We start from the raw sequence: 22,812 nt of genomic DNA, 5'->3' as shown, positions 1-22,812 counted from the left end.
TTTTCTTTATCTATTCATACAAGTGGACACAAAAATATATGTGTAGATTATTGTTTCATGTGAGGAAGCAACTTGAGAAACCTTTTGGGGTTCCTCACCATTGATTCTGTGGAGGAAGCTTTTCAACTGAGGAATCATACTTCACCATTTATTGTGCTGTGTGCCAACAAAACCTAAACTGGGAAGTAAAAAGTACCCTTATGTGTACACTCAATATCTAATACTTCTCTTATGCTCGCCTTCCAGCCAATCAGCGATGATGAATGAGACGGGGTTTCGGAGGGTCCTCCCAGAGCAGTCATTTGGGAGTGGGCACACCTTTGGCACCCCCCGCCACCCAAGCCTCATCGACCCCATCTTATCAAAGAGGGTCTGCTTCTACAAAAGTGGAGATCCTCAGTTCAATGGCCTGCGCATGGTCATCAACAATCGCACCTTTAAAACATTTGATGCGCTTCTGGACAGCCTCTCTAAAAAGGTTCCCCTGCCGTTTGGGGTGAGGAACATCACCACCCCCAGGGGGATTCATGCGGTCCATACTTTGGACGAACTGGAGAATGGAAAATCCTACATTTGCTCTGACAGTCGTAAGGTAAAACCAATCAACCTGGCTCTGGCCAGGAAGAAGCTGGCGCCGTGGTACCACGCCAGGCCTGTTAGTTCCCGTCGTCGGACCGTGCAGCAGGCCAGGTTTTTTCCCGGCAGGAACATCCACAAGCAGGAGTCGGTGCTTGCGCTCACGCCAAAGACGCTACTGGTTTTCCGCAATGGTGACCCCACTGTAAAACACTCTGTGGTGCTTCACAAGAGGACTACACCCACTTTTGAGTCCATCCTGGAATATATTTCAGAGCTGATGCAGTTCCATGTGGTGAAATTACACACAGCTGATGGCAGACGTGTGAGTGTTCTCCTCCCAACACATACAAAACAATTCCTCTCAAAGAAGGAAATAGGATTTTACAACCACTATAGACAGAAAACTTACAAAAAACACCATAATATATTCACTAAACCTTTCCTTATAATACCAAGAAAGTCTGCCGTACATACTAACAAACGGATTGACAAAGTTATTCAGGCCAAATCAGAATTCTAGGAGCTCACTCAAGTAAAGCCTCATTCTTCATTATAGACTATATTTGACTTAGAGCACAAAAATGATCATTCGGCCCTTCAAGAATGGAGGTACATTCCTCTAAAATGAGTCTGTTCAAAGACAACGTAAAGATACGTTCCAGGTTTTGGAAGCTTCATTGTTGTTGCATGGATGACTGGCTTGAACCTGGCCTGTAAATAGACGTCACATGAGGAGAGAAAGTGGTAATCTTCTTAAACAACTCACCCTAATTCGTTGAAAGGCATTCTGGGATACTGCTCTGTAAGGCTTTAGGTCAAGGATCCATTCTAAATTCAGAGCTTGCTGGTATTGCAAGGTGCCATTTTAACAAATAATACATTAATAAAGACTTGTCATACATATACATGCATGTCATTTATAATGACATCAATCTCTAATGTATTTAGATTCAGTCAGTTTTTCTATTCTACCTATTCTATCAAGTGCTAGCGTGATCAAATGCCATTAGAGTGACATATGTTTCTACTGCAGGTGGACGGCCTTCCAGGCTTGACATTGTGTTCTGGGACAGTAGTGGCTGTCGGCAGGGAGCCTTTCAGGCAAGCAAACTACAATGCACAGAAATCACCAGCTCAAACCACGCTGCCTACCAAACGAATGGGTCCCAGAAGACTAAAGTCTTTAAAACGTAAGTTTACATAAAAATAACTTGGGTTTTTAGATGGATGTCTTTGTAATCATTTTGTTTTGTTGAGTTGATGTATTCTCATTGATGGACAGCTACAGTGTGTCTGCAGTAATCTACCTGCTCTCATGGGATGAAGATTGGGGAAGTGCTGAGGCAATGATATGTATTATAATACCGTGGGCGACCTACATACAATGCCTACGTGGCTGTCGGCTATTGTTCTTTATGAGCTGTGAATAGCTCTACTCTCTTTCTAATGTTTATTTTTTCACTTTTCTTCTCCTTTCATGCTTCTTGGGTTTACTCTTCAAACCGCCTGCCTATCCTCTTCAATCATCGCCTGAAATCTTCGGACATTTCTACTTCATTTTTCAAAATGAACCTTTTTTTTGGCTCTTCTGACCGACTGAAAAGGTAAAAAAAAGTCACAATCACACACTCCAAAGTCAAGAAATTTCTCCCTGTCGTCGGAGAGGTACATCGTGAATCGGATTCATAACTCCATCGCAGGAAGTTCATGTGACCAAGCCAGTCACTCTGTCGAGTTGGAGTCGGGTCATATACTGGAGTCTGTACCAGAAACACCGGACACCGGCCTCGGCGTTGGAGCTGAGGAGCAGGACAGCTGCCTGCCCGCAGATGACGACATTGAGAAGTCCTTTCGAGTGAACCAAGACGGTAGCATGACAGTGGAGATGAGGGTGCGGCTGACAATTAAGGAAGAGGAAACCATTCATTGGACGACCACCCTGGCACGCTCGAGTGTAGCCAATCAGCTTAATGTGGCCTGTTTACCGGAGCCTATGGCAGAGGAGGAGATCAGCTCACTAAAATCAAACTCACTGGATTTAGAAAGTCCTGCTGCCTCCATAGACTCCATCAACAAGGACAAAACTCATGATAACAACGACCGGGATCCACCTTCGCTGGGCAATGGCGTTCTCAGTGAGAGTAATAATGAAGAGGACGATAGAAAAGTACAGACAAACATGGAGTCCCCTCGGAGCGCTCCCACACCAGGGCACAAGCAAATTAGAAAAAAGCAAGCCTCTGTGGAGAGCATAAAATCAGTGACAGTAGAGGGGATTCAGGAAGGTATGGTGGGTTCTTACTCCTACAGAGAGCAGACAGAAAATGGAGCAGTTACAGAGCAGTACTGCATGGTCAAACAGATGAGCAGCAGACCAGTGCCCAAACCTAGAAGACAGAGCTCTCTGGATGCCAACGTAAACGGCAGAAATGTGTCCACGTTCAAATCAGCAGGGATGAGTGAGAGCCAACAGATTGAATCCGGTGGAGAGGAGGTCTCTGAAACTGTCTTACACGTATATGAACAGCAGACCTGCCAGGATAATTTCTTGGCAAACCTTTGTTCAGAGGGTATGTCTGCTTTTGGGATTCCTTTTTGCAGGCCGGTTACTTCAGAAACTGGAGAGCTCTCCTCCAACAATGAGTTTGAACCCCAGCCCTGGAGACCATCGACGGCTTCAGAGTCAATTAGCATCTGGAGGGCTGAGAGCACGTCAGTAACATCTGATTTAACCTTGCCTTTACTGAGGACGGGTGCAATTCAAGCTACAAATAATCAAGAACGATTGCCAAAGCCCACTAAAGGCAAATCAAAGCCCCAGCAAAGAGAGGTCAATAAAGATAAGCGGGTATCCACGAGACCCAAAGTGATCAACAAACGAGTTCGTCGGCTTACGTCACCAGGGAAAAGACGAAAAGAAAATTCTGCAGGAGCAACCGAGAAAAGTAAGAAATTGAAGACTTTCTCCAGTGCTGGGTTCATTAAGAAGATTTATGGAAATAAATCAAAATCAGCAAAAAGCATGATGAAGCTAAAAAAAGGACCAACACAAAATGGAGACAGGAGTGTTACAACAGGGAGCTCACGACAGTCGGGCGACACGATAAAATGTATTCTCAAAGACTCAAACATACCATCAGCATTGAAAGAGACTACAAGTGAGACCGTTTTTTCGGAAACATGCTGCCTGAATGTTGCTCTCAATGAAGTAAGCCAACCCCGGGGAACACTGACACGGCAGACATCAATGCATCAGGAGAAAAAGAAAGAAAACGAGTCCTGTGATGTCAGCGAAAGCATGTCACTGCCTGCTTTTAACTCCTCCAGCGCTGTCACTAATGAATACGTGGAAACCTGGCTGGAGAAAGCCCGTCTCAACCCCTCAGCCTACCCAGATGAGGAAAGTAAAAAAACAGAAGCACTTACTCTGGTACAAACAGAAAACGGCAGGTGTGTGGAGTCTGACAATAAGGACGGTTTGATGATTGTGGCAGATGAGGTAAAGTGTTTGGAGGACACATCAGGACTACTAACTCTCAAAACCGGCCAGCTGCCTCAGGATGAGCCAGGAGCTTCTGTCAAACAAAGAATCCGGTCCTTTGAGAACAAATCATCAAGTCAATCAACGGAGAAAGCCACCACAAACACAGAAAACCATGATAATTTAGCTCACATTAACGCAGACAAAATGAAACCTCTCTTCTGTTCTGAAATAATTCCGCCAATTAATGAGACCTCGACAGAAATTCCACCAGGCAGTGAAGTGGAAAACAAATCAAGTCAAATCAAAATCTCATTTAAAAAAGACACACCTCCAAATACATTTCCAATGGAGCTACCACCACCACCACCTGTTGAAAATACAGATATACCAAACACAGAATATTCCATGATGGGTGCACCCTCAGTGGCCAGCAGCCTGGTACACAGGCTCTCATCAGTGAGCAGTCAAACGTCAGATAAACATCCATTATCTGTCAGTCCCACATCTGACAAGGCCGTATCACCTACCAACCACACAATGGAAATCACAACATCAATTCACCCTGACACTCCTTCCACGCAGAGCGCAGCACCATTACCAAGAATACCATCCATTAAAAGGGCCCCTCTGGTCAGTAATAAATCTCTTGACAGGAAAATGTCTCTCAGAAAGGCTTGTCTGGATAAATATACTTTATGTAGTGATGCCAGTTCAGATACAAGCACATCATCTACTCCCATCAACACAGTTGGTGATAATATACTGCCAAACGGCATCTGTTCAACAGGGACACAACGACCCAGTGAGAGCCGACCAGAAGAGACACGGCAATCAAACAGCATCTCAAATTTGAAAAGTAGTCCGTCATGTTGTACTTCTGCATCTCCGACGAGTTTAACATCTGAAGAGAGAATGTCATCATTCAGTATTTCATCAAGTGAGGCTCCAACACCAAGTGATCTTTCACTTAAAGAGACAAAAACAGATAAAACAGAATGTTTTACTCCAAAAGAAGCATCGTCACCCAAACCCTTGGTGAAAAATGTCAAACCTATGAGCAGTCCATCTCCGGAGAGAAAATCCCAAACCAAGAAATTACCTTCTGAACTTCCTCATAACTCTCCAAAATTATCATCATCACATAACCACCCTCCAGATATGGAAATACGAAGACATGCAACACCAAGTGCTAGCCCCTCCACTGAGAGAAAGCTTAACAGACCAAAATTACGTAAGAGCCGGTCTCCATATTCTCAGTCTCTGGACATGGCGTCCTCACCTGTCAGACACAAGTCAAGTGGAAGGATGCTGTCAAGAAATCTCTCCTCAGACAATGCATCAGAACCAACAAATAAGACACAAAGGAAAACGTCATCCCAAAGGAGGCGTCACAAGACACCACAGTCCATAACCTCAACAGCTGAACTGGAAAAAACACTAACTTGTAACACTCTCATGCAGCTGGATGCTGATCAGAGTGATGACAGTAAAATGACCAATGACATAGAGAAATCCACAGCACAAATAATCCCACAGCCATTAAACATCGCAAATCAGCCGGAAATGAAACCTGTGCTTGAGAAGATTTGCTACTCAATAAAGTCAATTAGACAAATCACACAAAACAAACGTCCGTCGTGTCTGGAAAAGTCCAACAGCCTGCCTGACTTCTCCTCTCACGTGGCCTCTACGTTCGGCTCGTCTTCTAAAGCTCTCCTTGCTTTCTTGTCCGTCATGACCCTAAAAGAAGGCCTAGACGACATAAATATGAATGAGCTGAATGCAAACAGTGTTAGCTGTGCCGAAGCTTTGAAAATGATTGATTCTCTCCGAAAATGTGCCAGTATTGACGATTCCCACGAGCTAAAAGTTAGTTTGTCCAATTTACAGCAGTCAGCTTCCAAACAGCTCCTGCAAAGTTGGAAGGGCTTTCAGGATCTCAACGACAAATGCAAGCGTCGCAAGAGCTCAACACCAAATAATTCAGAGCAAGAAGTCGTGGCCGAGGCCGGTACTGAAAAGGACTGTGGCATTGACGAAAATGTCATTGATGAGATTGTGGATAATCTTGACATACCTGAGAGGCTCAAGGAGGAGTTGACCTCTCTTTCAAAAGTCAAAAGTGAGAGTACCGATGAAGAAAAGATTGAAAAAGTGGAACCAAAAGATAACAGTAATCCTGAGATATCCCATTTCTCTACAGAAGATACTGTTAATGTCAGGGATGTTGCTCAAGATGAGAAAGTTAATGTGGATGTGAGCTCCATTATTAAACAATTCACAGACATTAAACAGCCAAAACAATCGAGCACGGGTAGTATAACTAAAGACAAGGACAGCCTGTATGAGCAGAACAGTGGAGACAAATGTCTACCAGCTGATAAACAGACACCTGAAGAAAAGCAGCTTTACAGTACAGTGTTCTTTGCAAAAGATAACGTGCAGCAAGGCCACAATGGAGACAAATCAAACCAAGAAAAGACTCAAATGAATGGAGTAGTCAGCAGCAAGAAAAGTCTTGAACAAAACCGTAGTACCTCTGAAGCAGAGGAGCAAGACATGGAAGGCAATAAGCTGCAGATGCACAGTGAGGAGAACATCCCTGAGAATGAGCTTACAGAGTCAGGTTCAGATGAGGAAGGGCAGCACATGTCAAGTGCCACTAAAGATTTAGAGCAGAAGGTGCTTTGTAAGCAAAGTGTATCTAGCTCAGACGCAGGTGAGCAACATAGTTCAGAAGAGGAGCAAGAAGTTGAATGTGAGGAGATACAACAGGAGAGCAGGGGAAGTGACGACTCGTCCAACCCTGAAAGTCACTCTGAGGAGGAAGAGGACAAGCAAGCAAGCTCAAGTTATTATGCAGAAGTGAATGTAAGACCGAAGGAAAGACGATTCAACCTAGATCGTCACAAGTCTTCGTCAGAGGAAGAGAAACCAGAGGTTGAATGTCGAGCAGCCTTTATAGGGTCGAATGTGAGTATTGACGAAAGCACATGTGACTCAGATGTTGATGATCCACCTTCAGAGGAAGAGCAGCCGGAGGTTGAATGTAAAAGACTAAAGGTTATCATTGAGGAAAGTTTGTCTGGCAATGAGGAAGAGGAGGAAGAACACCGTGGTAATCTTCCGGATCACAGGGAACAAACAAGAACATATAGAGAGTTAAAGACTTTGATAGAAGAGGCAGAGGAGGACACGGTCAGCTCAGAGGAAGAGGACCACCATGCCGATGAAACATACATTTGTGATAGTGTAGGAGGGCATCCAAGCCAATTTATAGAAAATCAGGATTCATATACCAAAAATGACAAAAGCAGTTTGATAAAGTCCGACAGCTTTGCAAAGACTTATGGATTAAATGCAGATGAAGATAGTGGGAATGACCACAGCAGCTGTGAGGAACACGTAGAGACGGCGCAACCAAAGGTTGAAGACAAACCAATCAACAACTCAAGCTACGATGACGAAGAGTCCAGCTTAGAGGACGAACACGCCGACATGGACAGATATACAGAGGAGAGCTGTACAGAATATCAAGAAGCTCCTGCACAGTCTAAAGATACCAAATGTGAAAAGGTTGTGGAAAAACTCAAGCATCAAACTGAAGAGATAATATCCCAATCGGTCGCAGAGAGAGTGATTCTTCTGGAGAAACAAGTTGCCGATGCCCATAAGACAACAGAAAGTTCTACCATCAGACGATCCTCACTAAGACATGCCCCTCTTGAGCCAGATGTTGAGGCCTCACCCTCTGAATCGCCCGCATCTCAGTCGGTTCCCGACACCCAACCGGCTCCTCAGTCGTCATTATCATTCAGCTACGATTCCAGTGGCGTCATAACATCGGAGCCTGAAGGCAACAGGGTCAGATCCATCAGGGACATGTTCCTGGCAAAGAGTGCCACAGATATCCCGCACAGATGTTTGCCAAGCTTGAACCCATCAGAGACCAGAGCAGAGACCTCAGCCAGTGGCGGGTACCAGTCTCAGACTTCAAGCGAGCTGTCTAGCAGCGAAGACGATTCAGCGCGGAAATCCATCACTAAAGGCTTTGTGAGGAGAACAATCGAAAGACTTTATGGCAAGAAAGAGGCTAAACCTGACGAGGAAGCGGGTGAAAGGCCGCCATCTGCGCCAAAACAGAAAAAGAAAGAACATTCAAGCCGTTTCTCTCCCTTCCACATATCCCGGTCCAAAGCAAAGTCTGAGTTGTCTTACTTCAATTCCACTAATGCGTTGGACACCTTAAGTGAAGCGACACACTGCGTCGCTTTTAATGCACAAGTCGGGCCTGAAGACAGAGTCTCTATTGATAATGAACAATGGTTCCTTAGAGAAAACACCCTGATCAGAAAGTCTGTGTCAGACCCGGTCGGAATAAACAAAAACTCCACAAACTCTCACAGCGAGGAAATGTGTGAGGACACAGAGGAGAACACCCCATATTCCCTTTTCTGCACAAAGTCTGAACTGGAAGACAAGAAGTCGTCATTTTCAAGGAAGTGCACCTACTTTTCTTTGCCCCATACGAGTGACTCAGATGCGTATCAAGACGACCTGAGCACAGTCGACAAGAGCAGCGCGAATGGTGACGGCACCGTGGACACAAAGGAGGACTCGGAGGACACCAGGGTTTGGGCGGAGAGGAACGGCACGCTGCCCGGTGTCGCCACCTTTAAGATGAAGGATAACAAAGTGCACCCGCTGATGGAGCCTCCACCTGATGGCGAGGTCGTGGTTGTGCAGCCGGGGAAAGGTCAAGGCGTTATGAGCAGAAGGATTCAGGAGCCGGACATGTTGGACATTCTTTACAACTTTTGTGGTCAGAATTGTCCCATCCTGTAAGGACATTTTAGCTTTTTAACAAAACACTAAGGACTTTTTTTTGGGTCTAAATAAGTGAACATAGTTAAGCTAGATCATAATATATTGTTTTGGTGCCTACATTTTGATGTTGCCATAGCCTTGGCATAATACACGAATATATGTCAACTCATTTGAGCCAACTGTCGACTGTGTTACAAGCCAATGGATTGACCTTTATTCATATTTTACCATGTTTGATAAGAGCTGGTCAGTTTATTGTGAAAGTAGAGACCGTTGTTTTCGTGACATCTTAAATGTGTATTTGCCACGCACACTCCAGAGCAGCTCTTTTCTTCTTATAGGTTGCCTGTTAACAGATCAAGTAGCCGGAGCATTACTGTAATCTTGTTTTAAAGCTCTTAAAACAGATCAAGTCCCTGCAGATGTCAGGCAGCGAGGCCAATCCGCACTGCGTGAACTGAACAGTGTCAGTTTGCGGTCGCAGCTCAGGGCCGGGATGAAGTTCAGGTCATGCTTAGAAAGAGCAACTGAACACGACACAGGCTGAGGGCAAATTGTAGAAATTGTCAGTAAATACGCTGATGCTTGATTTAATGTTTTGTATGTTTTGTCTAAAGTGTAAATAAATCATTGACTTTCACTAAGTAACCATAGCTTAATATGTATCTACAATAACCTGACCTTTATAATTAGGATAGATGGTTTTCTGGTTTCAATGTGGCAGCTGGGACATTTTTGTCTCTTTAAATTAATGTGTGAGAATAAAAGTGTGTATTTACAACTGTTGAGTATTCTCTACTTTGTGATGACCTTTTTTCCCAGACTCCAGTTGAATTCCGGTGGATTCTGTATTGGGTTTAACATAGTGTGCATTTAGGGGAAAGTCAGAGCGAGAGCATCCGAGCGTCAAGAGCAAGTCAACAGGCCAAGGTGACCGGTGCGTTAAAGATACCTTAGGAAGCTCCGCTGGGTTGTTTTCTCCTGCTGATCAGTGGGAGCTGTTTTCTCACTCTCTGCCTGAGGAAGTATCCATGTTGTTCTTAGGTTGTTTTGTTTCTCAGAAGTTGCCATCGAGCTGGTCCGTGTTGTGACAGGAGTGTCGAGGAATGCACTAAGAGGGGAATGTTTACATCTGCAACTACAAAGAGAAAACAGCCAGACAATTTCCGCTTTTTTACACTTATCTCAAAACGTGAATGTGTCTTAAAAAGCTACAAATTATATTAATTTTCATTCTGGAGATAATGAGTATATTCACAGCTAAATAGTGCTCAGTAAAAACTTTCAAATGCCACTGACACACAAACAGCAACGTCCACTAGATGGCATTGGTGACCAACACAACAACAGGAGTTATGGGGACAGCAGTAAATGTATGTCAAAGCTCAGATCACATGTTTCTTCCAAGAAGAGAACCGAGCAAGCGGGAAAAGGTTTTAAATCGTTTATTATTTAAATAAATATTTACATAACAGCTTCGTATAAATCAAATGTATTTTTCTTACACGACACATCTTTCTAAAAGCAACTGCTTGAAAAAGGAAGAAGAAAATAAGGGATGGATTACAATGATACTGTAAATCTGTGTTGAGAGGGGTGTAGAGGTTCATCTCAACCGCTCGCTCAGCAAATATTCCCGTTTGCAATCGTAAAGGCTGAACCTGGATGACATTTACCATCGCTCCAATACCAGTTACCACCTGGGCCTCAAGACCGTGCTCATCCATTATAAAATGTCGTCATAGTACGCATAACTCTACATGATAATCTGATACACATTTTAATTTGTTGTTACTAAGGAATAGGAGGATGATACTCTACACTAACTCAATAAAAGGCCATGCCGCATGGCTAAGAAAACAAATCAACATCTGAAGTCACACATTATTCATTCAGGCACAAACAAAGCAATAGACAGCCTCGGTGAAATTATAAGACAGCACTCACACGGTAACGGCTACAATGCCCTGCTAAACGGTGAATAGTTTATGGCTCAGCTCGAAAAACACAACGTTTCAGGCGAGGTGATCTAAAAAAAAATTTTTTTAGAGCACACAATTAATGCCCAAGCTACATTTCTAACCCACATCTCTTCAACCAGATTGTTGAAATGAGTCGCTCCTGGTTTGGACCATCCGTTTGAAATGTTACAATGAAACATGACGGTGAAATCATGGAAAGGGGGGGGGGGGGGGGACAACTTTAACCACTCATTAGAAATCGTGTAGTTGTGACCTTTATTATCGCTGCTGCTTATTACACAACCTCAGACGAAGGCAGCGTCACTTTTAACTGTCAAGAGATGATTTAAAAAAAATCAATGTACACGTAGTTTACATCATGTAGTTAAAAAACATTCAAACTGAATGAGGACAAAACTCTAAAATAACCGTTTTATTTAATGCAACCTTATGTTTCTCAGGGATAAAAACAAAAAAAACAATGAAATGCTCTTTGTTTTCTATTGCTGTCAGGTCATGCATGTAAACTCTATACTTCGAATAAAACCAATTGTTTACTTAAAAATGTATAAAGAAAAATACTCTTTTGTTTCAAAATACTATTCGGGGAGGGATTAAAGGGTGAATTAATAAAATGTTTCAACAACACCTTGTTGTTTTCATCCTGAGATTTAAACCAAAGGAGTAATTTACAGTTTTTTTTTTTTTTAATTGTAACGCAAATACAGATTCTGCATCAGACACCGTTTGGAGATGGCGCCTCCCGTTGGTCAGTGGGCGTCTCAGTCAAATCCATCGTTACCTTTCCTGAAGACTGTCATACTGCATCAGTGTTGGGCTGGGACGAGTTCGTTCCACTCACAAAGTTATAAACCAAAAACTGAGAGGTGCCAAAATAATGCGTGGCAAAGAGTTTTCCATCAGGCGTGGGGTCGGAGAAAGCAATCTCGTCTTTGCTCAGGTATGAACCGTATACGAAGTCGTTCCTGTGCGAGAAAAGCAACAATGAGGGTGTCAATTTGTTTTTGAGGTGATATAAACATCAGACGTTGGTGTGTTGTTGTTTTTTTGAAGACACACTGACCTGAGGCACTCGAGCATGCGGGAGGCGATGCCCTGGCGTCTCATCATGTTGACCACCCAGATGCGGCTGATGCCACAGATGGCCGGCTCCGCCGTTGTGGAGCAGCACCAGGCTCGCTGACGCTCAAACATCACCTTTTCTCCCTCTGAACCCTCGGGCGTTGGCTCCTCGATCACCCTGTATCCCTGTGATCATTCACGAGGCTCAGCTTAGATAAAGCTAAGATGCACTCTGGCATTCTATTATTGTTGTTTTGACATGATGAACATGTGCCGATGACACGAGACTGCGGCCGCTTACCTCTTGTATGTGCTCCGCTATAAGGCATCCACCCACTTTCTTGTCGTTGGAGATGAAGAGGAAGGTCTTGGTCTGAGAGGGACACTTGGTCTCCACCTGCTGGAAGCCGAGGTCGTTGTCCACCATCTCCCTGATCTCCTCCACCTGAGAAACAAACAGTTACTGTGTAGTCAAGAAATAATATGCTGTTTGTGGCTCTAAAGGATACAACCAAAAAACGATGACCTAGTGTTTAACTACGTTTCCACACCGAAAACTAAATATACTTTAATTGCTTAAGCACCAACGTTAAATAATCCTTTAATGGCAAAGGTCCCTGTTAACATACTGTACCTTCTTTATAGCATATTTGGGATCATCTGGCAGGACGAGAATGATCTTGCCGTCAGGATACTCTGCCAGTATCCTCTCTTTTTTCCATCCCTGAAAAAATGAGGGGAAAAAAGATGTAAGGATTGTTTTTATTGTCCTCATGAGGCATTCATGTTCCTCATTTGATAAATACAGTAACTTCTTATAAGCTACCGATATTGTAAATGCGCATACTTCATTATAGTAAATACTGTAACTGTTTATACCACATTGATCTACTTTTGTTTCATCAAAAGTGTAATCATTATTATATTTGAGACTTGTTTTCTCCAGTTATGTTTTATACACTCAAGATACATAATACTGAGGAGGCATCTGAGTACATGCCACATATATACAGTAGTTTCCTGTAATTGGTTCAGATTAATCTACCTCTTGGTGATTTATTTGGCGAATTCAAATAAACTACTCCACTTGGTGTGATGCTCGATGCGTCTGTGTATTGCCCTGATGAGTCAACGTTGTGAGACAGTAGGCAAGACAAATAATAAGACACGTCATAAGAGGAAACCTCCTCTCACCACATATTTGACAGCGCTGATGAACTGGTTGTGGAAGAGTAAATGTTGGGATTCATCTTCAGGGTTGGCAGCAGAGTAGAGCATCCCACACACGCTGCAGGCCACCGCTCCAAAGTGCTTCTGCCCTGCATCCTACGAGACAAAGAACACACAGATCACTCCTTGTATTTATGTACATCCTGCCAATATACACAACCAATACGCGGAGTAATGTGCAACTTCTGACCTCTAGTTTACTTGCTATACCCTGTATAATAATATTAATAATAACAGACAGATGCTCACAATAATGGTTTGGGTGCCATCTTTGTCAGCCTCCTTTAGCTTCTTGACTTCTTTTTGCAGACAGGCATCAGAGAGAGGAGTCCTGGCATCCTGCGGCTCCGCTGCTCTGCTGTGATACAAACACACGTCACGTTACCTCAGATCCCTGCTGCAAGAGGGAAAAAACATGTCAATTTTACTTGAGAGAAACTTCTTACTCTCGAGGTTCTTCCGGTGTCTTCTCGGCTGAATCGACTGTTTCTGTCTTATACTCCGGAGAAGGATCAACGCCAGTGACTGTAAGAAAAGGAAAAAGATCCGTAAACACCAGTGCACATTTTGTAAATCTAAATCTCTGTGTTGTCATGTAATAAGCAGCAACTGTGACACGATATCGATTAAACCGTCTTCTTGATAATTAATATCTTAATATAAACATAGTAGGATGTTTTTTCATAATCCTGTGATAACAGTGATACCATGAAATAATGTGACAACATTTTAAAAAAATACCGCCAACTGTAAATAAATGCATACCTGCAGGCTTTTCTTCACTCTTCAGTGCGTCATCTGACACTTTCGAGCCGTCTGCAGAGGGAATGGCAGAGGTGGGATCAGCTGTATCCTAAGAAGAAAAAAAAAAAGAGACAGAGGATGAGTAACATCTTTCTTCCAAAATGCAGTTAGTGACACCCATTATGGCAAGATGTATTTTTCAGTTACCTTGCATTTGCCATCTTCCGATGATGGTGCATTTGGGGTTTTCTGGGGCGTTGAACCACCATCGGCCGTAGAAGCAGAGGGTGTGGATGAACCAGCAGCCTGAGATGTCATTAGCTTGAGCTGAGCTGCACTTCCAACAGGCTTTAACTGCGGTGACGCAGAAGCAGCGGGCTTGGACTGACCCGGAGCAGCTGACACAGCTCTTGAACGGGGCGTCGTCGAAACAGGAGACTTCATCTGAGCTTTAACCGAAGGTCCGTGTTTGGAAGAAGCTGCGGCAGTAGCGGTGGCCTTTGACTGGGGTGTTGTTGCAACGGCGGACGGCAACTGTGGAGCGGCGGAACCGGCAGGCTTTGACTGAGCCGAGGCTGCGACGGCGGGCTTTGAATGACCTGAGATCTGTCCAGCAGGTGTGGTCTGAGCTTTGAGTTTCGCCTGGTGGGCGAGATGTGATGAAACTGTGGGTCTACATTGAGCTGCATTCGGTCGTGTCTGCTGCGCGGGCCTCGACTGAAGGCCGGGCTTTGTTGCAGCTACTGGTAATGGGTCATCATCCAGTTGAAAGTCATCAAAAGAATACTTGGGCCTGGGTCTGTATGGCTTGTACTCAACAGGCTTCTGTTTTGGCGCATTAACTCCGTTGGGCATGGGCGGGGGTACCGCCGGGAGCGTCCTCTTGCCGGCCGATCTGGTCACTTTTGGGGCGGGCGCCGGAGCAGGGGTCTCTTTAAGAGTTTGAGCCTTAGTTTGCCTTGTGGATTTACGGGTTCCAGCATTCGGAGTCCCAGTTTTGGAGGCGTCCGCTTTGTCAGGTTCAGGTTTATTGGGTTCACTTTTGGAGGTTTCCGTTTTAGTGGGCTCAGCCGTACTGGGTTCCGGCTTAGGAGGGTCAACCTTAGGGACTTCTGGCGTGGGTGTTGCCGGCTTGCTAGTTGAGGCAGGACTTGGGAGAGGTGTTTTTGATGGACTTGCTGCAGGTGGAGGAGCCGTGGTCACAGCACTCACTGAGAATGGAGAGGATGTAGACAGGGGTACTTGCCAATCCATGTCTGAAAACATCTGATTTGCTTGGTCGGATTTAAGTTTCTTTACACGTGCCCAGGACATTTTCTCTCTCTGCAGTTCAACCTGTCTTAGTCTTTGATATCTGGTTAGCTTCTTTTTCTCGTGGGCTTTCAGTGGCACAGAAATCTGTGTGACGAAGAAACGCCTCTTTGGAGGCTCTGGAGCCACCGGAGCCACCGGAGCCGCCTCTGCGGGAGGCTTGGCCTCAGCTGAAACGTCCGTCGAGGGCTTGGCTGTAGATGCCTCTGAAGCAGGGGTCACCAAAGCAGAGCTCCCTTCTGGTCCAGCAGGAGTCGCAACTATAACAGGGTCTGCCTCCTGTGTGTTGACAGGTGGACTATCCTTCTTGCTTGCTTCGCTCTTGGCTGCTGCTGCTGCTGCTGCTGCTTTTCCTGCCGCCGCCGCTTGTTTCTCTTCTTCTATCCTCTTCAACAGCATGCTGTCTGTAGCAATGTCCTCTGCGATCTCCTGACACAGAGCTAAGAGGTTCAGCTGCTGTCTGTTCGCCGTCCTCTTAGAGGCAGCAGCCTTTTGCTCGGCCAGAGCTGCCAGACGGGCTTTGGTTCTGGCCTGCGTGTTCATTTCTTGTTTCTTCGGTTTCTCTGCCCCCTGTCTCTTTTTATCATCTTCAGTCTTTTCAGCTGTGCTGTTTTGCTTCAAGCTGGTCCCACTAGTGTCGTCTTTAGTTTTCTCATTAACCGTTTTCTCAGACTCTTTAGGGGGGGCTGCCTCGGGTCTTTCCTGGGGTTGTTCTATTATTGCAATGTCACTATCTTCATCATCCTCTTCTTCTGCTACTACGATCTCACGGCCGATCTCGATATCCTCCAGAATCTGCACTTCTTGTAGGTCCAAATTACCCTCAGCGTTCTCCATCACCAGTGCACTGCAGCTTTCATTCGTGACGTGACCGTGAGAGTTTGCCATATCAATCTCTGAGGTATTACTGTCCATCATGGCGGATGAGGGTTGCTGGCTTTGATCACAATTTTCAGGAACTTCAACACCTTCCTCGGTTGAGATTTCTGTCTCAATCCTGCTCCCCTGATCTAAAACCTCGCTTGAATTCGTCACTTTGATCTCATCAGTTGTTTCACATTGCTGCACTTCCGCCTCAGGGAAGGCGGTTTCTTGGGAACCATTTAAAATCATTTCATTTTCCGTGTCACCTTCCAGAGCACTGTCTGGATTCACCTGCTCCAAAAGAGAGTCCGACAAACCCGATTCGGCCGCTGCTTGAGTGACAATATCGAAGTGAATTTCAGCCTCTTGGATCGGTTCTAAGATCACAAACTCCTCAGATGTGCTATCTGGCATTTCGGCTTTGGTGGTGGCTGTAGTCGTTGTCACCGTGACGTCTGAAACCTCCTGAAGTCCGGAGTCCTCCTGCACGTGCTCAGGAAGCTCTGTGGCACTGACGCAGTCTGGAGACCCATTGCTTCCACTTGTTTCTGGGGCATCTCCTGACTGGCCATCTGGCCTGCTGATGTCATCGCTAGAGCTGATCACTGCAACTTGTTTCACATCGTCATTCGTGTTACTCTGCTCCAACTGTGCAGGGACACGGCTCTCTGGCACTCGGACCGTTTGTGCTTCCATTTCAACTTCTTGACCGTCTGAGACGCAAACTGGTTGCTTGGCATTTTCCTCATTTTCCAGTTGTTTGTTACAGCTGTTTCCTTCATTAGTAGGCGAAACTCCTTCCATCTGCTGGGTGCTCTGTATGTCCAGTAAAGACACACCGTTGTGGTTCTCCGATGCTGTAGAAATCTCTCTCTCGTCGTTACTTTCCGGACTGCTAATGGGCTCATACACTATCTGGTTTTCATGAATCTCAACCTCTGACTGATTAACCGTCTTAATCTGCTCGTCTGACGCCTGAATTACAATATCAACGTCGTCTGGTTGGCCACAAACAAAAACTATCACTTCATTGCTTCCTGTTCCTTCTGTGTGTCCTTCAATATTACCGACAGCGACAACATCATCAGAGGAAATGATTGCTGCCTCCTCTTTAACCTCATTAATCACTTGTCTCCTTGTTTCCTCTTCTAAAGCAGAATCTACCCCTCCTATTGATCCACTAATTACATCCATATCCACTTGGCTATCATCAGCACTCTGGTCTGTCTGCATGTTTTCACTATCCTTACTTTCAGCCATCAGAAGAGGCTTGTGAGTTTGATTTGATAAGACCACGGCGGGATCATGGACATCCTCCATACCTTGGTTTTGCGGTTCTGCTGCTTCAGAAACCTCCTCTGGCGTTGTAGAAGTTTCCATATTTATTTGAACCTCTGGAACATCAACACATTCAGCGTTAACCTCGTCTTCATTTTCCTTACGCTCACAACTTATGCTCACTAGATCTGTTTGACCTTGTGTGTTGAGTTCACTAACGTCCCGGCTTCCAGGGCTTTGTGTTTCCACTGTAGGTGGTGGATTAGAAAGCTCCTCTAGCGTTGCTGTTGTTTGCGCGTCCATTTCTGTTTGATTCTCAGTGGCATCCGCACGTTCTGCAATAACCTTTTCCACGTTTTCTTCACTCTCAGTATTGGCATCAATAATTTCTTGAAGTACTTCAGCATCTGTAGTGAGTTTATTGACCTTCAGTCTTCTCTGGTTTTGTGTTTCTACTACAGTTGTCTGATGAGAAGTCTCCTCTGGTGTTGCCGTCGTCTGCAAATCCACTTCTCTTTGATTCTCAGGTGCACTGACACTTTCTGTGATAACCTTGTTTTCATTTCCATTTCTCTCTGGAGTCTGAATCATTAGACCTTCTTGATCTTTCTCAGATATGTCTGTTGCAGGTTCGATGACTTCTTGGCTCCTCTGGGCCTTTGTTTCTACTGTAGGCGCCATGTCAGAAATCTCCACTGGTGTCGCTAAAATCACTTCATTTGGACTTTTCTGACTTTGTATTTCCACTGTACGTGCCGTGTTAGATATTTCCTCTGATGCTGTTGCAGCCTGCATGTCCACTTCTACTTGGCTTTTCTCCATTTCCACTGAAGCGGCTGGATTTGAAACCGCTGATGTCGATGTAGGCTGCATTTCCATTCCGATTCGACTCTCTGATACAGTCACAAAGCTCAGCTTGTTTTCTTCCCCATGACGTTCAGTCAATACAGCAGGATCGATGACTTCTGGGCTCTTCTGAGCCTGTGTTTCTACCATCGCCATGTTAGAAATCTCCACTGATTCTGCTGCAGTCTCCACATTTACTTCATTTTGACGTTTCTGAATTAGTATTTCCACTGTAGGTGCTGTGTTAGATATCTCCTCTGATGCTGTTGTAGTATGCATGTCCACTTCTACTTGGCTTTTGTCCATTTCAACTGGATTTGAAACCTCTGATGTCGATGTAGTCTGAGTTTCCATTTCGATTTGACTCTCTGGTACAGTCACAGATTCAAAGCTCACCTTGTTTTCTTTTTCCATATTTTCAACCTTATGATCCTCATGATGTTCAGCAGACATGTGTGTGGTAGATTCCCTGTTCTCCTGACTTTTTACTTCCACTGTAGACACAACGTTAGTTTCCTCTGATGTCCTTGTAGTCGCTTCTATTTGACTCTCGGTAGCAGCAACACATTCAGCATCGACCCTGCCTTCACCTTTGGCGTTCTGACAATTCGCAACTGGATGTTTCTGTGCTTTATCGGACATGTCCGTGGTGCGTTCACTGTCTCCTGGTCTCTCCTGGCTTTGTAATTCCACTGTAGCTGCAGGATTAGAAATCTCTGATGCCGCTGTAGTCTGTCTCTCAGGTCCACTCCTAGTACATTCAAAGTTCTCGTCTTCATTTTCAGTTATTCTAGAATTGAACACACGATCCTCATTCAATTCTGTAGATATGGCTGTGGCACGTTCACTGACACCCTGGTTATTCTGACTTTGTATTTCCACTGTAGCCACTTGATAAGAAATCTCCTGCTGTGGTGTTGCAGTGGCACATTCAAAGTTCATCTCCTTTTCTTCTTCTTTACTCGTCATTGCATCTTCTTTGACTTCGACAGGTATTCCTGTAATGTGGTCTTCAACTTTGTGGTTTCCCTGGTTTTGTTTATCCTCTTCAGGTGCCGAGTCAGACCTCTCCTCTGGTGTTATTTTAGTCCGCATGTCCACATCAGTCGGAACCTCTGAGACTACGACACAATCGGAGAGCAGCTCGCTTTGATTTAGCTCTGGAACTAACTCACTATCTGGTGTCAGTACTTCAGTACGGCTGTCAGTTGTTTTGTCCGGCACCTCTTGGCTCAGTTGTAGCTCAGCAAAAGACCCAAGACCAGCAACAGTCGGAGTCAACAGGAACTCCACGCCTCTCCTTTCACTTTCTTCCAGCTTTTCTTCAGACCTTCGGACTAGTTTGTTCACACCGTCACATGAGTTGGTAATTGTACCTGGTACTTCATGGCTCACTTGATCCTCCGATTTCGATTCCTCTTTGATGGTAACTTGAATTTTGACACTGAGGTCTGTTGGAGTCTCTGTTAGATTTTCCTCACTCTGACTTTCTGGATTACTGCCTCCTACCAGGATCTCTTCTGATGCAGAGTTTGTTTTGTTTGACAACGCTTTATCTTCTGCACCACGGTGGTCTGCAGAGACGCTGGCTGCTTCCATCACTTCCTGCTGTCCTTCCTTGCTCCTACATTTGACATCCAGCTCTATCTCCTCAGAAGCAGACTCTGTCGTCTCTTTTGTTTCAGTTTCACCGCTCACATCTGTCTGACTTCTACAAGCTGTCCTTTCATCTACCTGCACTTCACCTTCACTGCCTGGATTTGCCTCTCCAGTACTAGAATATAGTGTTTCCACTGACGTTGCAGGCAATTCGTTATCTACATCCTTTTGGCTTTGGGTGGCAAAGTCCGTCCTTTCATTATCCCCCGCCTTAGACGTGATGCAAGCCGAACCTGCAACTGCTGCAGTGAGAGAGTCCAATATTTCTCTACATGATGCTTCTGTGTCATTATCTATGAGCTTTTGGCTGTCTGGATTTTTTAATTCCTCGTGGTTACTTTCATCAGCTGCACACTCAAATCCAGTGCTAGCTTTTGCACCTCCTCCTATAGAGACAAGCGTTTCCTTAGACTCGGCTTGTGCGGAATAAACTGACATTCCTTGTCTCTGTTGTTCAGTGTCAGACCGTGCGGATTCTTTTTTCTCCTCCTGATTCTCCTCTCCCACGCTTGAATCTGAAAATCTACCATAATTGTGGTCCATCTGAACAGGGTCTCCAGGCGCTGATGGCGACCCTCCGCTCGTCTCCTGTGTGTCAGACACCGACTCTTCAACCTTGCGCTTTGCTTTGACTCGATTGGAATATTTTCTGATGCAGCGGGCCTTGTCGCCATCATCCCTCTCTCTGAAGAGGTCAGTCTTACCACCGTCACTACTCAAATCATCCTCGGACTCTGTGGAGGCCGTTCGCTTCAGGGAAGCTTTGGAGTTCACTTTCTGTGAGGGAGCTTCTCCGCACGAGGCACTTGTGGCTTTCAGGAGCTTGGCTTTTTTGACGGGTGGGTCAGAAAAGGTTTTGCTGGAATCTTTTGGAGGGGAACTCTGTTTGGATGACTTGGCGGGCTTATTCCCCCCTTCTGCCGAAGTACACAGCTTTTTCTTAGTCCTTGGGTCTGCTGTGTTTTCTCGTGTATTTCCTGTTTTAAGGGACCGATTATTGGCAGCTGGTGCAGTTTTGGATGGCAGATCCTCCCCATCATCATCCAACTTCCTCATCTTGGGCTGAGAATCATGAGGAGACGATCCTCTCTTTGGGGCTGGCATTCTGTCAAAATATGTGACAAAAATAACCGATAAGAAGTGTGAAATCAAGACAACAGAGGAGATGCAACACACCGCTAACACTTCTATTTAATAAGCCAGGATTAACACTTTTCTTCCAGGCACTCTGCAGTTTCTCTTTTACTTTTAGGTTGAGGTGAATACAGAATATATGCCTTCAAACGACATGACAAAAATGCTCTGTGTCCAAATTCAACACTAGTATTATATCAGTTTGAACTACAATCCCCTTTTTAATAGTTACCTGGGTTTCCCAACAAACCACAAAGCTAACGTTGAACATAAACAGTGATAAATCGTAGTTTAACCAGGCGGCTAGCGAGTCTCACAATGTACGATCTATATGTACTCACGTATTCGCCATCTACATTCAGTATATTACCGATAGTGTGACAGCCAGACAGAGATTCTTGTCGCCAGGAGTTGAGCAAAACAGTCAGGAATGGATAGTTAGCTAGCTAGCGGCGGCTAGTGTCGCTAGCTGGAAGTCCACAGTGATGGGAGCTAACGCTAGCAGCAGCCAACTCGCAACAAATGAGCGAACCGAGACTCGCTGATCGAGTGAGTAGAAGCAGGAGGCGGACAGACAGAGTAGAGGCCTTACTCTACTAACGTCTGCGAAAAGACAAAGTCAAGACATCCGTGAATGAAACTCACTTTGGTGTTTTCTTTTTCAACAACAGCTGTGTTTTTTTTTTTTCTTGAGAATAAAAATTAACTGTACTTCCGGGGGGAAACGGCGGATGTGACGTAGCTGCCCTCCAGGCGCCGTTTGAGACCAGCACGACCGAGATGGACATTTTTGGAAATTAGGGTTTCTACTTTATTTATTTATCAGAGACAAAGATGTAGATGTGCCACATTTAAACAAATTAATGATTCGCTGCCTGTTTTGGTGTTAAAGGTTAATAATATGCGGAATACATAATGTAAGACAAAATGTAAACAAAAGTTGCATGTAGAATATATTTATAAGAAATACAAATATAAAATGCCAAACGATTTTATACACTTGTACTTTACTTGAGTATTTTTTTATTTTATGCTACTTTCTACTTCTACTACACTTCAGAGACAAATATTGTGCTCTTTACTCCACTACATTTAGCCATTTTATAGCTTTAATGACTGCAGATTCAGATTACTAATATAAAACATAAATCAGCTAATTGATTATTATTGTAGGTTAAGTTACCCATAAGTATATAACGTAATTAAAATGAGCTCCTGCAACATGAAAGTGATGAACACATTTGTGCATCAATGATTATAATCCAGTGATATAATGTAATAGGCCACAATAAGTACTTTTACTTTTGGTACTTTAACTATATTTTAATGCTAAACATTTTGTACTTACTGAAGAGTTTCAATGCAGGACTTTGACTTATACTGAGTATTTATACACTAGTATTTCTAAATACTTTAACCACTGCATGTCAGGTCTCTAAAGTCAGCTGTTTCTGTGTTAAGTTCGTAAATGTTCCTTTAATTATCAATCACCAGCTCTAGGGCACCTAGTCGTGGTTTTCTTTAAAGCATCTGTTAATATCGAAGGAACAAAACCATTAAATATTTGGAGAGCTAATAACGCATCTGTATATTTCACGAGCATCCAACATCATACCACAAATGAGTCATGCTTTTGGCATCTTTGTACATCTTCTTGTTTGGTTTCATATGTCTGTGTGCACCAAATCATGCTGTAATATCAATAATTTGAGGAAGAAGTCTGACAAAATCAATTACTAAGTTTTGAAGAATAAATACATTTTCTTTTCTCCTCGGAATTGATTGACATGTGTGATTATCAGACACAAACCA

At 44.3% G+C, this 22,812-nt stretch overlaps 2 protein-coding genes across 5 annotated transcripts; one reads left to right on the top strand and one right to left on the bottom strand.

Moving 5' to 3' along the window:
- Positions 1-259: 259 nt before the first annotated feature.
- Positions 260-8,908, top strand: LOC306712043 (uncharacterized protein; the record flags this gene model as incomplete). Its single annotated transcript, XM_079181142.1, has 6 exons — positions 260-901; positions 1,613-1,769; positions 2,184-3,295; positions 3,836-4,078; positions 4,646-4,810; positions 5,525-8,908. 6 exons carry the CDS (start codon positions 260-262, stop codon positions 8,906-8,908), a joined length of 5,703 nt encoding a protein of 1,900 aa, XP_079037268.1.
- Positions 8,909-10,334: 1,426 nt separating this feature from the next.
- LOC306712143 (uncharacterized protein) lies at positions 10,335-21,686 on the bottom strand. Of its 4 annotated transcripts, none has more exons than XM_079181268.1 (10): positions 21,646-21,686; positions 14,116-20,971; positions 13,930-14,017; positions 13,611-13,689; positions 13,414-13,522; positions 13,129-13,260; positions 12,569-12,658; positions 12,236-12,379; positions 11,936-12,120; positions 10,335-11,837 (listed from the first exon to the last, which is right to left on the bottom strand). In XM_079181268.1, exons 2-10 carry the CDS (start codon positions 20,968-20,970, stop codon positions 11,669-11,671), a joined length of 7,851 nt encoding a protein of 2,616 aa, XP_079037394.1. In that variant the 5' UTR covers position 20,971; positions 21,646-21,686; the 3' UTR covers positions 10,335-11,668. The 4 variants fall into 4 exon arrangements, with proteins under 4 accessions (XP_079037394.1, XP_079037391.1, XP_079037392.1 ...); XM_079181265.1 differs by lacking the exon at positions 21,646-21,686 and adding an exon at positions 21,342-21,643; XM_079181266.1 differs by lacking the exon at positions 21,646-21,686 and adding an exon at positions 21,342-21,643 and having other exon boundaries at positions 13,414-13,519.
- Between the last annotated feature and the right edge of the window lie 1,126 nt (positions 21,687-22,812).

The sequence above is a fragment of the Pholis gunnellus genome, assembly GCF_910591455.1.
Source record: "Pholis gunnellus genome assembly, chromosome: 20".
Lineage (NCBI taxonomy): Eukaryota > Metazoa > Chordata > Actinopteri > Perciformes > Pholidae > Pholis > Pholis gunnellus.
The sequence above is the reverse complement of the archived record's forward strand: the minus strand, read 5'-3'. Positions and strand labels throughout refer to the sequence as shown.

What these genes read in the sequence shown, in the direction of transcription:
- LOC306712143 (XM_079181265.1), bottom strand. An exon ending in ATGGCACCCAAACCATTATT is followed by an intron (nt 13,261 to 13,413) that starts GTGAGCATCTGT and finishes TTTGTCTCGTAG; the next exon opens with GATGCAGGGCAGAAGCACTT. An exon ending in TAGCGGAGCACATACAAGAG is followed by an intron (nt 12,121 to 12,235) that starts GTAAGCGGCCGC and finishes GAATGATCACAG; the next exon opens with GGATACAGGGTGATCGAGGA.